At 36.3% G+C, this 15,262-nt stretch overlaps 1 protein-coding gene across 5 annotated transcripts in view; it reads left to right on the forward strand.

Annotated features, from left to right (window-relative positions):
* Nucleotides 1–15,262, forward strand: part of cntn5 (contactin 5) — a 155,970-nt gene that overhangs the window by 44,415 nt on the left and 96,293 nt on the right. For all 5 annotated transcript variants that reach the window (XM_044119472.1, XM_044119475.1, XM_044119474.1 and 2 more), the window contains one exon: nucleotides 6,257–6,375. In XM_044119472.1, coding sequence (XP_043975407.1) covers nucleotides 6,321–6,375 — 55 coding nt within the window. In that variant the 5' untranslated portion in view covers nucleotides 6,257–6,320. The remainder of the gene's footprint in view (nucleotides 1–6,256; nucleotides 6,376–15,262) is intronic.

Raw genomic sequence — 15,262 nt, forward strand, 5'->3', positions numbered from 1 at the left:
AGACACGTTGGAAGCATCACATTATGAACTGTGTGGACCTTGTCGTTCTCTTTGCTCTGCCTCACTAATAATGGTGCGGCTGAGCTGGGATGAGAGGGGCTGTGTAACCCGGCCCTACAGCCTCCTAAGGTACATATTTGGAGATATAACGGAGAGCTGCACAGTTATAAACTTTGTTCTCTTGTTTTTGCTAATATCAAGTTAAAAGTACACATAGTGTGTAAATCATAATCTTCAGAATTCCCTTTGCTGTTTCCAATTGATGTTTGTGTCCAATCAGAAAATCAAGCTACTTTCAAAAAAGAAGAGGAGAAAAAAATACCAATGTCAATTAGGCATGGACATTTTGCCACTGCCAATACGCTTTCAGTACTGCTAGAATTTCCTGTTATACAATTCCTGCATGCAACTGTTTCACACTGTGTTTGAAGATGTAATCAAAAATCCTGAGTTCCAGTTTTCTCCACTAGTATGGAGCATGGAGTAGTACTGCATTGCAACAAAATGGAGACCAGTATTGACTATAAATATTGGTCGAGTTGTGTTTATCGGACCGGTTCAAAATCATTAAAACATGACTAATCAGCTGATACCGATAATAGTTCTGCATTCCTACCTGCCCATACTTGTAATCTACTGTTCAGGTATACTGGATACAGGAGCAGACATCTTGACTAATTACCCATCTTATATCAGCTGGTTGTTCTTCTAGTGCTACTGTGTTAAGGAGCAGACTGTCAAACAAATTATGTGCAAGAAGCACTTAAAATGCTTCAAAGTGTTTGTTGGTGAGTTTATTTTGTCTTTGCTTGAGTCTTGTAGTGTTTTCACAAGATTTTACTGTAATTATCAACATGTTAGCAGCAGTAACTGTAAGTGCTGGTTTTCTAGATTGTGTTACACAGTTTTGTTTTTAAAGAAAAAACAAAAACAAAAAAAACATCTGTTATACTGTGAGAATATCACCCTTCCATATGTCTATTGCCAAATATTGCTTGTCAGTTTGTCATTTGTACATTTTCAGAATTGTAGAAATTATGAAAAGAAATCAATATCACTTTCTGGAAACAAGATTGCAAACTGTAATCATTTCAAAACATGTTTAAAAGTAAAAAAAAAAGTGTAAGGAGAAGGCTCTTCTAGCAGAAGTCTTCTATTTTGCATATTTTTTTTCTTTGTTTTAAAGAAAAAAAAAGGCTTTCTTTAAAAGAAAGAGCACAGCAGCTGGAGATCAAACAAAATTGCAGACCAAGAACAAAGAAATCTGAAGTGTTGTGTGAAATTTTAAGTTCATGCCTGGGATATTTCTTCTTTTTCCTTCTTCATTTCCCTACCTCTTGTCAGCTGGTGTCTAAAGATTATTGCTACCAACTCATCAACATGACTGAAGCTGTCTTGGTAAAGGTGCATGCGATTCTGAAAAATATATCAGCACAAGATTTTATTGACGTTATGCCAAACTTGCAACACATAGCACATTCATCTTGTGGAGTTGTAAAATAATGCCTTAATGTCAAAGTAAATTCTATACCTTAATGCGCTGTCAGCGTGTGACTTCAACTGGTTAAGTAAGTCTGAGTCACTACTAGGAGGATAAACCCCTGATACCCAGCATGCATGTGACAGTGGAAATGTGGGTATCTTCATCTTAACAGGAGTGGAACGTAGCTGTGTGCAGATGGCCACATATTGTAGAGTGGCCATCTGCAGTATGGCTAGCAAAAAAAACCCAGCAGAAACTATCTGGGAGAGAAACACAGCATAAAAGATGAACTCCATGAAATAAAAAATATCACAGAATTTAGCAGCAACAATCACTTATTCACTTGTTTTTTGTGTGTAGGATAGAAAAAACAGAAAGACGGAGTCAAGTTATCAACTACAGAATAAACATGAGGTTATGGGAAGGAACAGCTCAGCTTTCTGGAAGGTATTACAATGAAATAGTCAGATGTTTCTACAACGAGGTAAATTACAGACAGAACATAAAATAGGAATAACTGCAGATGATTTCCTATTTCCCATATGATTTCCTAAACTAATAGGCTTTTTTTCTACATTTTAAATAAAGATCTGGATTTATAATATCTTGTTCAAAATCCAAAACATTTAAACGGATCATATTTGATCTGGATGGTTCTACACAAAACAGAGATTCTTTAAAACACAATTTTAGATGTATGAAACCTTATTTTACTCATGAAAACACAAAAGGAATATTTCTGATACATCTTGGCAATAAGACCATCTACAAATTAGGCAACTATATCCTTAAGAACACGATCTTTAAAAAACAGACTGCGATTTGTCAAACCTGTGCTCTAAGAAAGCAAACGAAAAAGGTTGATCTAAAATTGTTGTGAAAATCTTTTTTCTATTTTGAACTCGGTGTTGTGTATCATCTTCTCCCGGGACTGGATGTATCCCTATACCTCTATTATTAGTACTTCTAGTAAAACAACAAAAAACTTAAAAAACAACAACTATGCTATAAACAGAAGTTTCTGAGAACATCAACAGGGAGCTCATGTTGCCGATATTGAAACCTCCTTGTTTTCTGAAGTCTGTGTGCAATCCAGGGACGTAACGACCAATTCAGTTAAATTAGTCATACTTTGGGTTAGCTGCAAATTTCTTCATTGATTTTTCTTTTCTTTTTTGGCTCTGTGTTTTGATGCTCACAACACATTGTTCCCACCTCCCTTGTTGCTGAAGAAAACATTTCAAAACCAATGCACTCTAGGAAAAAAAGCAGTGGCTGCAATTTTCCAGGAAGGAACCTTGGCCACACGGAGAATAAGGGAGGCATCTATCTATTCCACTCAGTTTTATAAAGGATAAATATTAGCATATTTCCATCAAATCTATCTTTAGGTCGTCTTAATTCTAAATTTTGCTTGTCTAAGTATTTTGTAATTTAGTAGCATACCCAGATGTTTTACTTGTTACAAGATAAACAAATTATCTGTTTGGCTAAAAAGGCTTCAATTATCACACAAAAATGAATAATTCTTGTCTTCCATTCTGTTTAGACTGAAAAATAGACTGGTTAGCCTAATTCCCTGTGCCTTCCACAGAGCCTGCAATGGATAGAGATGCAGGCAGACCATGATGGTGCATTTAGGACTTTTCCTTAGCTGCATTTCTCATGCTAATTTGTCTTAAAAAAGACTAATCCCTAGTGGTCATCAGAAAACATCATTAGAGTTTTGCTCAAGAACTCTTAAGCAGACATGGGTTTGTTTCATAATTTTGTGAACTCAGAAAATGAGCCGAATAAAGACTAGGAGTGGCTTCCTACACACATTTGAAAAATATTTCAAAGCTGTTTGCACCATTGTTGTTGGCTGTTGAATAAAATGCATTGACTTTTACTGTTGTTAAAGGAGCAGTACAACTACAGATAACATATAGTTACTTATTTTTGTTATAAAATGGGATTATCTGCCTGGAAAGTACATAATTTTGTTTCAAAATGGGTCAAAGATAAAACCAGACTGTATTTTTAAAAATGTATAGTAATCAATCAGATGTATTTGTATAGCAGATTTTAACAACATGCCAGTTCAAAGTACTTTAAATCATTAAAACATAGAAAAAAAAAACCCTTTATAAACACATAGTCAATAGTAAAAACAACAAATCTACTAAGACTTGCTTGTCTTAGTAGATTAGTAAATGACCAGGAAACTGGTCATTTCAGTCATTAAGGACTTAGAGTAAAATGACCTGTGAAGTTCTCTATTTCTTTTCTAAGAAAAAGATAAATGCTTTTTTACAAGGTGAGAAATAATGTCTGATTAAAAAACGCATAAAATAACAGGGTGAATAGATATAACGCAGAATAACTACTACAGCCCAGCTGACCCTTATTCTCTCAAACAAAGAGAAGTTGTAAAGAATGCCTGTCATGCTCCTGCCCCTGCTCTGCCTCTGAATATGCATTTCATTTTTTTTTTTCACACGCCTGTTTGCTAGTGAGATGATAAAGAAGTCACGGTGGAGTGAAAGTGTGAGCACCTTTTCCAAAAAAGGAGACCGCTGTGAGACAGCTGTCTAGACAGATGACCTTCAGCTGTTTAATTGTTTACATCAGTGAGCAAAGAGAATGAAAACCGAGATCACATGAAAAAAATACAGCGCTACCCTTAATTTTTTCTCTCCTTAATTGAAAATGATTACATTTACAGAGAAGTTAATTAACTGTGGCAAACAGAAATGGAACAAGTGAGTAATCATCTATTTGCTTTACGTCTAGCTGTATATGTGTTATTTCTATATACGTTATGTGTTGATTTCCTCAAGATTTAATACTACTGTGTTCTGTAAATGCAAGACAAATATGATTGTTTAGTCATTTTTTGGACATCAACATTGTTCTTTCCAACATTACAGCTTTTGGTGCCACTTTATAAATGACCTAAATAGTGCTTTGAAAACTGACGGATGCTATTTCTATTATTAAATAGAAAAGGGAGCAAATTGAAGGTTCTAATGAAAGTTTTTTTTATCAGATGAATGGGTAAACAGTTTTTTCTATGGAAACAAAATTAGATCATCTGAAGACTATAACTTTGAAATACAATGATGTTGAAATAATGTCTTTTAACACTTCAGATTTGAATTGCTTTGCAGCATTCATTTTTATTTTTTATTTTTTGGCAATTAGTTCAACCAAAACACTGGGAAGTTATTCCAACACATTTAAAACTGGCTGCGACAAGCCATTTAAAAAGAAGAAATGTCAAATGCCACAGATTATCGTGCAAAGGGCAAACTGTTAATACTCTTAGCAGATGATTAGATGGAGCATCTGTCAATCCCTCTCTGACTCTTCCCGCGGATCTTGTCAGTGAATAGGAACTAGTCCTAATTCTCTCCCCTTTCATAGATGCAAGCACAAGAGACAGAAACAAAAACTTTATTTTGTTTGAAACTTGTGTTTTTATAAATCTGAGCAAAGTCCAGAGGAAAACAAATAAATGAAACTGACAAGCAGAAGAATGCCTTGGTTTGGAAAATGATGAACAACTGTGGAGAGACTTGTTGTTTTGAAAATCAGCTCCCAGTGTTGTCAGTGGAGAAAATTCACAACAGTTTTAAATTCACTGTGAAACACAGAAAGCCTTGGAAAAAGGTGTTCTTAGACGTTGAGCTTTTTGACATTTTGTCTCTTTCTAACCATGCGATTTTATGTATTTTATAGCAATTTAATATGGTTTGTATTAAACAGTTTACAAAATCCCCATTTACTTTGATGCCCTAAATAGAATCCAGGGCAACCAGTTCCTATCAGATAGGATTTTATTAGCAAGACGTCCTGTGTGTAATGTTTTTAAGAATGTTATTGAAAAAATTGCTTAATGAAGGCAAAAATGAAGTTGTTGAAAGTAACAGGTAAGTAAAGTGGGCTTAGCTTATTAAACAATAACCCAAGCTTTGGATCTAATGGATCACTTTTAAATCCAGGATTGGAAAAACAACATGGCACAGCTGGATGAGGTCAGTGTTTGATTGAGTGATATTACAATCAATTTGACAAGAGAAAATTAATAAGCCTGCCTTCATGTAGCGCATAGTAGTGCTCTCAGCAATCCAAAAATAGAAAAGAAAACTTCTCACCCTCTAATATTGCTTTATAGTTAAATGAGCACAAATGTCTTTCTTTGAGTGTTGGTCTATCACACATGATTTAAATGAAATGCATTGATGTTTTTGGTTGCAACAAAACAAAAGATGCTTCCACATCTGATACTCTGGTACTCGTGAGATTTTAGTGGTTGGAGGATTTCTCTTTTTTCATTTTCATGAAACCACAAGCCATTTCGCCCATGATTCTCCCAAGTCATAGTCACCATCACCATCATTATCATATTTAAAAGCGCATGTACTTATTCAGTGAGTCCATCATTATATTCCTCATTCTGACATACAAAATATGTCCCTGTCACAAGCTGTTAATGTTGTGTACTTGGCACATATATGCTTCTATTTCATAGTCATGTTAACATGACTATAGAATGAGTGCCAATCGCAGTCTGACAAAACTCAAAACATTTGATTTTCCTCAGCACAGAACTTTCTAAAAGAGGCAAAGTGATGAGACTGAATATAAAAAGGAAACGCTTGAAGAGTTCAGGGGTGTAAAACGTTGTTGTTTAAAATAAAACTGGAAAGTGGGGGCTGTCCTCCAACGCATAAGGAATTTACTCCTCTCACCTCAAGTTTTCTTTTTTCCTTCTCACTTTGTGTACAGGCGGGGCTTTCATGAAGAAGCTGACCTGCTAACATTCTAGCAGAAGGGACCCTCTTCCACAAGTATGGGGTCACCATGGAAACCATTTCTCATCCTGTCTGTCATCAGTGGCCTTTCAGGTAAGGAATTCAAAAGGTAGCGTCAGAGATAATAGGAAATAAATGTAGTGAATAATCACTTTAAGCGCTGGCATTCCAGCTGTGTAGTATTCAGTGAACTGTTCAGATGATGACAGGGGAGTTGCACTCTGTAAAGGTGACTCAGTTGAGAGAATTGTCCTTGTGGATGAATGGATGAATGGATGAAGGAGGAAACTTTTAATTCTTGGACAGAAGGAATCTACATCATTTCAATCATTAGTTTAGATTATCTGGGAGGAAATTGAGATAGTTTAACATTCCAGCTGCGTTTGTTCTTTTGGTCTCCTCTGACAATTTGACAACTCCTGACTGAAAATACCTTCCTTCTCTGTTAAAAAAAAGGAAAATGTCATTCAGTTTCATTGACAAACTACCTTCCCGGCCTTTGGGTCCCCATAGCAATTAAAACTGCAACATGACAGTGCTAATGTTCCATCTTTAATGCTTTGCCTTCTCATTTTCTCAGCATGATTCAGAGTGAGTGCAGAATTTAAAGCTCAATTGCCTTTTCTTGGTCAGTTCAGAGGCATGTGTTTGCCACTCTAATGGGTTTTGCCCTTTAAATGGTTCTTTTAGCCCACCAGAGGAGGGTTATGCACTCCGTGGCTCTCTCCGAGCTTTGTTTATGGGACTCATAGAAACAGCTCTGACCTCTCTCTTCCCCTTGTTAAACCATACTATTAAATGGCAACAACAGTTTCTTAACTTTTGAGCCTTGTCCTTCGAGACTGTTGCATTCTGAGTAAATTGTTTTTGGTTGGGACGACAGATTGTTTCTTGTTTGTGCTTTTCAAATGCCAGTTGCCAGTTATGATGTTAGCCTACTAACCAGTGGCAATTGGAACACTTCCTGGTAATTTCTGGTTAAGCAATTTGTGCAGATCAGATTATTACATGTAATGAGCCACCTGCACAAACGGCAAAAACTACTTTCCCTTTTTGTTTTCTGCTTTCTTTTCAGTCAAGATGGGAACAAGCTGGTTGTCTTTTGCCGCTGTTTTATAATTAGTTGTTGATTATTCTGAGAATTGTTCAGCTGGATGAGGTCAGTGTTTGATTGAGTGATATTACAATCAATTTGACAAGAGAAAATTAATAAGCCTGCCTTCATGTAGCGCATAGTAGTGCTCTCAGCAATCCAAAAATAGAAAAGAAAACTTCTCACCCTCTAATATTGCTTTATAGTTAAATGAGCACAAATGTCTTTCTTTGAGCAAACATTGAGTGTAATAGGATCAGACTGAAGAGATTTTGTAAAATTCAACTGCTGTGCTCTAAAGACTACTGATTTAAAATCAACTCTGTTGTTTTTTTTTGTTTGTTTTTTCTTGGCAACTCAGTCCTGGTACAGAAATGGACAGAGTTAGGCTTGGGTAGATTTGACACAGAAGTGTTTGTAAGTGGTGTTGTTTTGCTTGTCAGCCCAATATCAGAATCAGAGTTGGCTTTGTTTTAGTCAAGACTTTGTGCATAAATGAGGAACGAGGAGTATAGAGTATGAATAGAAAAACTTCAGAGGAAATAAAATAAGAACAAAGAAACAAGTTATGCATGTATTTACTGCCATGTTTTTTTAATAAGAAAGGAAACCCAAAGTTTGATGTAACAGTGCAAAAATGCTTATTTGTTTTCAATGTGGAGTAGCTGGCTACTGTGGCTGTAAGGTGTTCATTGTGTAATAAGAGAGAAATAAACTGTCTCTGTGGTACAAAACTGCCTACTTTGAAAGCTCAAACAGACTAAGTATACACCAATTTGTACAGTGGAAACTGTCGGGGCAATACCACGCTAACTACAGTTTCCCATATCTCCAGTCTTGGGGCTACAGCCAAAGAAAATGAATGTTGCTCCTGGCTTGGTTGCTTTGCAAACACCAGTCATAAGCGTATCGAGTAACATTGTGTCTAGGTATTTCAGCTGCATTGTCTTTTGAATATTTTAGATATGCTCTTTGGAAAACAACAAATAGGCAAATTTTATGTGAATAATTGAGTTATGTTCCACAGAAAAATATGCAAAGAGGTGAATCTGAGAATAGGCTGCAACTCAAAATGAAAATATGTGAAGAATGGTTAAGTTCTTTCAAGTTTCCTTACAAACCCAACACATTGTGACACCTTTAATTAATATTGGGTTAAAATTAAAACTACCCAGCTTCTGTCTGAACAACTCAACCCAGTTTTGTGTGTATGAAAAACACTGAATAAAACATTGCCTGTCTAGGTTGACTTTATGACCACATATTTGGTCAAAGGTTGAATTCTGAACATAACTTGCACTAGCATGTGATAGCTAGCTCACGCTGGCATATTCATGATTAAGATTGGCTTAAATGAATAAGCTCATGTGCTGCGAACTAGGGGGCATAAAGTAACCCCCTGGTATTATTATCACACAGCATAATTTACTATCTTGCTATTTCTTATTGAATCTTGTTGTAGAGGTTCAGTAAAGTCTGAACAAATTGTGTTATTCAAAATGGCGGTCACGTTTTGGCCCAATGCTTCATTAAAAATACCCAACTTTTATCCCTGAAGCAGAAGCACAGTATTTGTCTTTGATGAATCACCAAGGAGGTTTTCTGTGTGTATGATCATGTTTGTAATTTAAATTCAAGATTAATCAATAACTCGGCCTTAGGACATTAAATTGTAAGCAACAACAGACAAACTTGTTACACCTAGAGATGTAAGAGGTATAAATTTGCATAGTCAGTTTTGGGTTCATACCAAATCAGCTCGACACCGTTAGGGTACCTTATAAGTCTGTTTTATTTTTTTTCCTCAATTCTCATGAAAAATAGAAGAATAATTCACAACAATAACAAATAGATGGATTGACAGGTAGTTTAAGTTTGGGTCAAACTTTTGAACAGCTAGTACTCAGATTTACATAGATAGGAGAGAAAGCAAAATGACTTAGAGTTAGAGACATAATAGACTGGGTTTCAGCAGTCCTTTTCAGCTTGTTAGCAGTAGAATCTGCTTCAAGATGTGCACACATTTACAGGTAGTGGCGTTCCTTGACCTCGTTCTGAAAAGACTTGAATGTCATTGTGCGAGAACTGCAAAATTTCCACGGTTTCAAATCTTTTTCTTCCCACAGAAAGTCAACGTCTGGTGTTATCAAGCACTTGTGATGTTAGTTTAGAAGCCAATAGCAGAAGCACATGGAGGGCTGGTGTAATTTAATCATGAGCCATTTCAACAACTGTCTGCAAAGTGTCATTAGAGACTCCCCAGAGATTTTGTAAGTGATTCATGTAATGCGTGGGAATGTGTCATAAAAGCAGTAAATCTATATAAACTCAGTGGGTGCCACTGCTGCTGTAAAGCTGTTTATACTCAGACAATTTCTTGTCTGCTAACGCATTTAAATTAAGTACTGGGAACTTATTACATACTGACTTTTGATATTCTAACTACAATATGAAGTAATGCAGAGAACAACTTTTAACTGTAAAGCAAAATTAGGAAACAATAACAAAGGTAAAATCTTTACATAAAAATAAAACCTGATAACTGAGACTGCCGGTAGAAACTTTGAGATGTTGCAGTAACATTCACGATTTATTACACAGTTTAGTTTCTGAATTTGATTATTTCTTGCCTAATCTTTTGAAACAAGTGGCTTTTTTTGGACAGCAAAATTGACAGGACATACGGTGGAGAGAGAGCTGCACATGGCGCTACCTGCCAACTCAGCCACTCAACAATTTTTCCTGCATGTGATTTTCCTCAGATATAAGAATTAACGGTGTGGAAATGAACAAAAACTTAAAACTGTTAGTACAAAATTGCTTCAACCGTTAGATAAAATTAATCATTTAAATTAAATTATTAATTAAAATATTTGCAGATGGATTAATAACGAAAGTAGCTGTAGTCAGTTTAATTGAAATAGGAGGATATTCTGTGGTCCAAGCAGCTGCAAAAGGTGATTAAAAACATATATTTCCCAAAATACTTGCAATGCAGTCACTTATTCTTAAGCTCCTTTCCTGTCTCATGAATATTTATGTCATTTCTTTAGTTTCCTCAAAAGTTTAATGCTTTACCTTATGACATTTCCAAGGTAGAATGATGATATGGTTGGATTTTGCCTAAAGTTTAAATTTTAAATCAAATTAGGAACATTAAAGACAGCTTTCTTATAATCGTCTCTGGAAGAAACTACCAGGTGCAAGTGGCAAATGAAATGTTTTTCTTTCCTGTTTTAAAATGGTTCAAAACAATATACAAGTTAGCAACATCACTTCATATGTTCTATCACAATGCTTCATAGCAGCTGCAATTGCATCTGAAATAAAACCATAAACGGAAGATCAGGGCATCCCTAGTTTTTATTTTTACTTATTATTCTTAAGTGTTAATGTTCCCAGTGTATCTAACTGATCTCCGTTTCTTCACAGTAAAAACAAAATACCTTTTTATTAGTATAAAGGTCACAGACTAAAAATCCAGCTTCAAATTGCTTCGATTTACACAGCATTTGCTACGACAGAGATGCAGCAGAAATCAAAGCTATTTGGCAGATATTGGCACTCTACTGAAGCTAAATTCACTTTCCAAAAATTTGCACTTATGAGTTGTTTGGTGTTGCTGAAGCAGATCACTGCATGAGTGGGTAATATTACAATCGATTTGTCAAGGGAAAATAAAATACTGTTGTTTTTGCACTTCCTAAAACTAGAAGAAAATATACGGGATTTTGGAGATAAGAGAAAAAAAGTCAAACCATGGACAAATATCACAGCTAAAATTGTCAAATTGGAGAAGGATAAGCAGTGATAGATGAGAATGAGAGTATTCAACCTGTTAGACAGAAAAAAAAGACCACTTGATCCTGTCAGTCTAGCCAGAGCACTGTAAAAACTCAGTTTGATGTAACAGGTGAGGCAATGACTACTGTGCTGCTCTCTGTTGTGAAAATAGAATAACTCTGCTGTATTAGATTGATATGTCATCTGTGTGTCAAGTCAATGCATTGTTCCACTGCATTTTAAAGTTACTATTTGCTCAAGTTAGATTCATACTTGACATGAGCAATACTGAAGCAACAAACAAAATGGTGTTTTGAGGTATTTAAGTGATACTAGTTTAATTCTGAGGTCTGCATGTACAACAAAATATAGAAGATTACTTAATTTTAAACAGTATTTAAGATGAGCTAAATACTGTTGGCACAGGAAGAAAACATTCTTTCTAATGCCTTGTAAAAGTATTCGTACGCACATTTGTTACATGTCAATTTTTTCATTTTCTCTATACAAAATCAGAAGTCCATACAAAGTGACCAGTTTTGTGTTTTCTCCCTCAAATCATTACTTTTTACAGATGGTGTGTACTGCTTGTAGAAAGTTGCAGTGGGGCTTTCTATAATTTACCTTGAAGCTTCAAGGGTGGAAACATCTGTAAGTCTGACACCTCTAGGAAAATGTTGGTGTTCCCACTTTGGATGGGGAGCAGTCCATACCTCTAAAGAAAGAGTCATGTTTGCTTTTGGATGGCATGGTAGATGGAGAGGGGGAATTTTCTTCTTCAGAGCAATGTCTTGGCACCTCTGTTGTTATTGTGTTGGTTTCTTCTCATAAATTATAAAGAGAGTTTCTGCATAGACTGCAGGTTCCCAGGTCAAAGTTAGAAGTAGAAAATGGAGAAATTAGTTGAAGAATAGACAGATGGAATTCTGTTCATCTTTCCTGCTCCGAACAGTGTGTATAGAATGCTAAATATTGAACAACTGAGATTGCTACTTCAGCAGTTTATGAATCAAAAACCTACTAATAAATTATTTATGAAATACGTTTGTTTTTAATCATTCTCAGATGTATCAATAAAAAAAGCCCACAGAGTCCCACAGTGCTTTAAGGCCACCACCATTAGCCCCGCTCCAAGAAAGGGACACAGCTTCAGAGCTCATTGACTACTTACCCCAATTATATGAAATGCTTTGATTGGCTGGTTCTGAACCAGCACCTTTCGACAGTGGATCCGCTGCAGTTCGCATATTGCACAAATTGGTCAGCAGTTGAAGGGATCTCACTCCCTGGCACATCTGGAACACCTCAACTCCCATGTGAGAATGCTTTTTTATAGACTTCATCTCAGCATTCAATACCATAATTCCCTCACAGCTCAAGTTACATCTGCCTGGACTGAACACCTCCTCCTGCAACTGGTTCCTGGACTTTCTTTCTGGTCGATTTCACAGTCCAGATTGGCTGCACCAGCTCCAACACTGTCACATTGAGCACAAGAGCCGCCCAGGGATGTGTGCTGAACCCACTGCTGTTTACATTGCTGAGTTATAACTACACCCTGAGCTCCAGTATAAACCGCGTCATCAAGTTCATTGATGACACCAACCTGCCTCTTAATGTCAAAAGACAAAAGAGCCGATTCTTGATTACAGAAATACCCGCCCTGACCTACTCACTTACCATCGATGGTGCAACATGTAGAAAGTAAGAACACCAAACGTCTTGGTGTTTACTTAACAAAGTCCCTTCCCTGGCCAATAACACTGGTTCCCTGACCAAAAGAGACCAGCACTGCCTACACTTTCTGTGGCAACTGAAGAAGACACACCTTCCCAAACCTACCTTCATCACCTTCCACTGGCACCATTGAGAGCGTCCTGAGCAGCTGTACAATCTGGTAAGGAAACTGCCATGGCTCTGACCTATAGGCCTATAGAGGATTGTGATGTTTGCTAAGTGCATCATGATCATTCATCAGTTTTTATTGGCTATTTCCATAGTTCCAAACTACCAGGATAAGATCACTCAACATTAAAAAATAATTTAACATATTTTCATAGATTTGTTTCAAGTAGATCAACAGTGTATGTCTGTGGAAATCCATGGGATTAAATATTTCACATCTTCATCTTAACATAATGTTGAGATAAGGGTCCATTTAGTCTCAGTCAAAAGTGTGAAATGTGTGCATATATTTGCTTTAGTGTATGGATTTGTACACAAAAAGTTTGATGTCTGAAGGTTGGTATCACTGCAGCTATTAAAAGCCCTTTTTCAGTAAGAGAGCCACACTACAAACTGGTTTCAAATATTGTCAGCAACAGAAGCTACGAGTAGCTATCCCCACTGATATGATGGTGTCTTTGTCCATTAAAATACTTTGACATGATGGTTTGAGTAATGGATTATTGACCTACTGTTCACTCTGAATACTCTGAAAATGCTTGCTTTGAAGACAATTTCTGTGTTCAATTTTTTTTCCACTTGTACTGTCTCCCCTGTCAAGTTCTTTTCATTCCACAGATATTTAAATCATGCGGAGGCAGAGAGGGCAGCACAATTAGATTTCTCTTATGTTTAAAAGTGGGTTGGGCTGGCATGATGTTTGAGGCCATTTTTTTTCTCCCCCACAGTCAGCCACTGATTGAAATAAAATGTTGCTCCGAGTGTTAAGTCTGGAATGGTAATTCACCTTTTCCTCTGCTAACTCCGAGCTATCTAAATATTAAAAGTGGGTTGCAGAAAATATAGAAGCATAGTGCCGTATAAGTAATGCATGAAGTCATTTTCGCGAAGGGCAAAAGAGTCACAAATCAGGGTTATGATTGTGTATGGGGAAACAAATGAATATTTACATTTGCTACACAGAGACTCTGCTCTGAATATATTGCAGTGATTGGAAACCACAGAAAATGTGTGTTAAAAGATGGTGGTAAATAGTGTAAATAATTCCAGTCACCAGTTATTTTAGTTATTTTGAGAACAAGGTTGGTACTAGCAATGGGACAGTACTGTATAACAACAACTCTTATGACTTGTACTTAGTTCAGACAAACTGAGATATGCAAAATCTATTTCCAATCCTACCATCTGAGACTAGTGGATCTTTTCCAGCTGGCAGGAAAGTCTGACTTGTGACTTCTTTCTTATATGAGCAACTGGAGACTGGGAAAGTGAGGGAAAAAAAAGATTTTTGAGTGAACATTACATTTAGAGCTCTGGCATTCAATCAGCAGGCAAAGGATTTAAATTCGGCATTTCAGAGTGCATAAATTTGTGTTCTGTTACCAATGATTTTTAAACTGTTGTGTTGGGTTGGGTTGAACAATGACAGCTTCCTTTTTTTATTTCTGGTAGAAATAGTTTTTGTAGTTGGCTACGAGAAATGGAAATGCACTGTGTATAAAAGTTTCTGAAATCTGAATTTATTCAACATAAACTGAGGTTAAAACTAAAATTTCTAATATAAAGTCTGAAAGGCAGTGAAATCAGAGGTGTCTGGTGTGATTGAGTGGGGAATGTATGTGGAAGTGTTGTAATGTGCAATCAAAATAATCTACAAATCAAAAGGAGGAAGCATGTCTGCCTGTGGAGGAGAGAGTAGCTGCTACTCAGGCTTTAAATAATAAGGCATCACCACATCCTCAGGTATTCCAAATCCATAATCAGTGTTGAGAAGAAAAGGTAAATACCTAACCACAAGGACTGTAACATCACCATTTACATTTTCTCCATTACCAACTTCAGTGCATTTTCGTGGATTTTATAAGAGACTAGCAGACTTTAACTTTAGCCCTCGAGGTCCTGCAACATTAAGAGTCAAACCTGAGTTAAATAATCAGGTCATTCAGAAGACTCTGGAGACTTTGACTTGCATACAGAGGATTTCAACCATTTGAGTTAATCAAATGGCTTTAATTCAGCCATTTGACATTTCATATTAGTTGATGTCAGTTGTTACTGAAACATCCAAAATTCTCTCAAACTGATAGTATGACCTTTCCTCTTTTTTCCAACTTTCCTCTTTAACTGTTGTACATTTTTTTTTCCTTTCAGTCCAGCCTATATTTTTAAGTGTATATTGGGCGCATATTATGGCTATTC

The sequence above is a fragment of the Gambusia affinis genome, linkage group LG06 (genome assembly GCF_019740435.1).
Source record: "Gambusia affinis linkage group LG06, SWU_Gaff_1.0, whole genome shotgun sequence".
NCBI lineage: Eukaryota > Metazoa > Chordata > Actinopteri > Cyprinodontiformes > Poeciliidae > Gambusia > Gambusia affinis.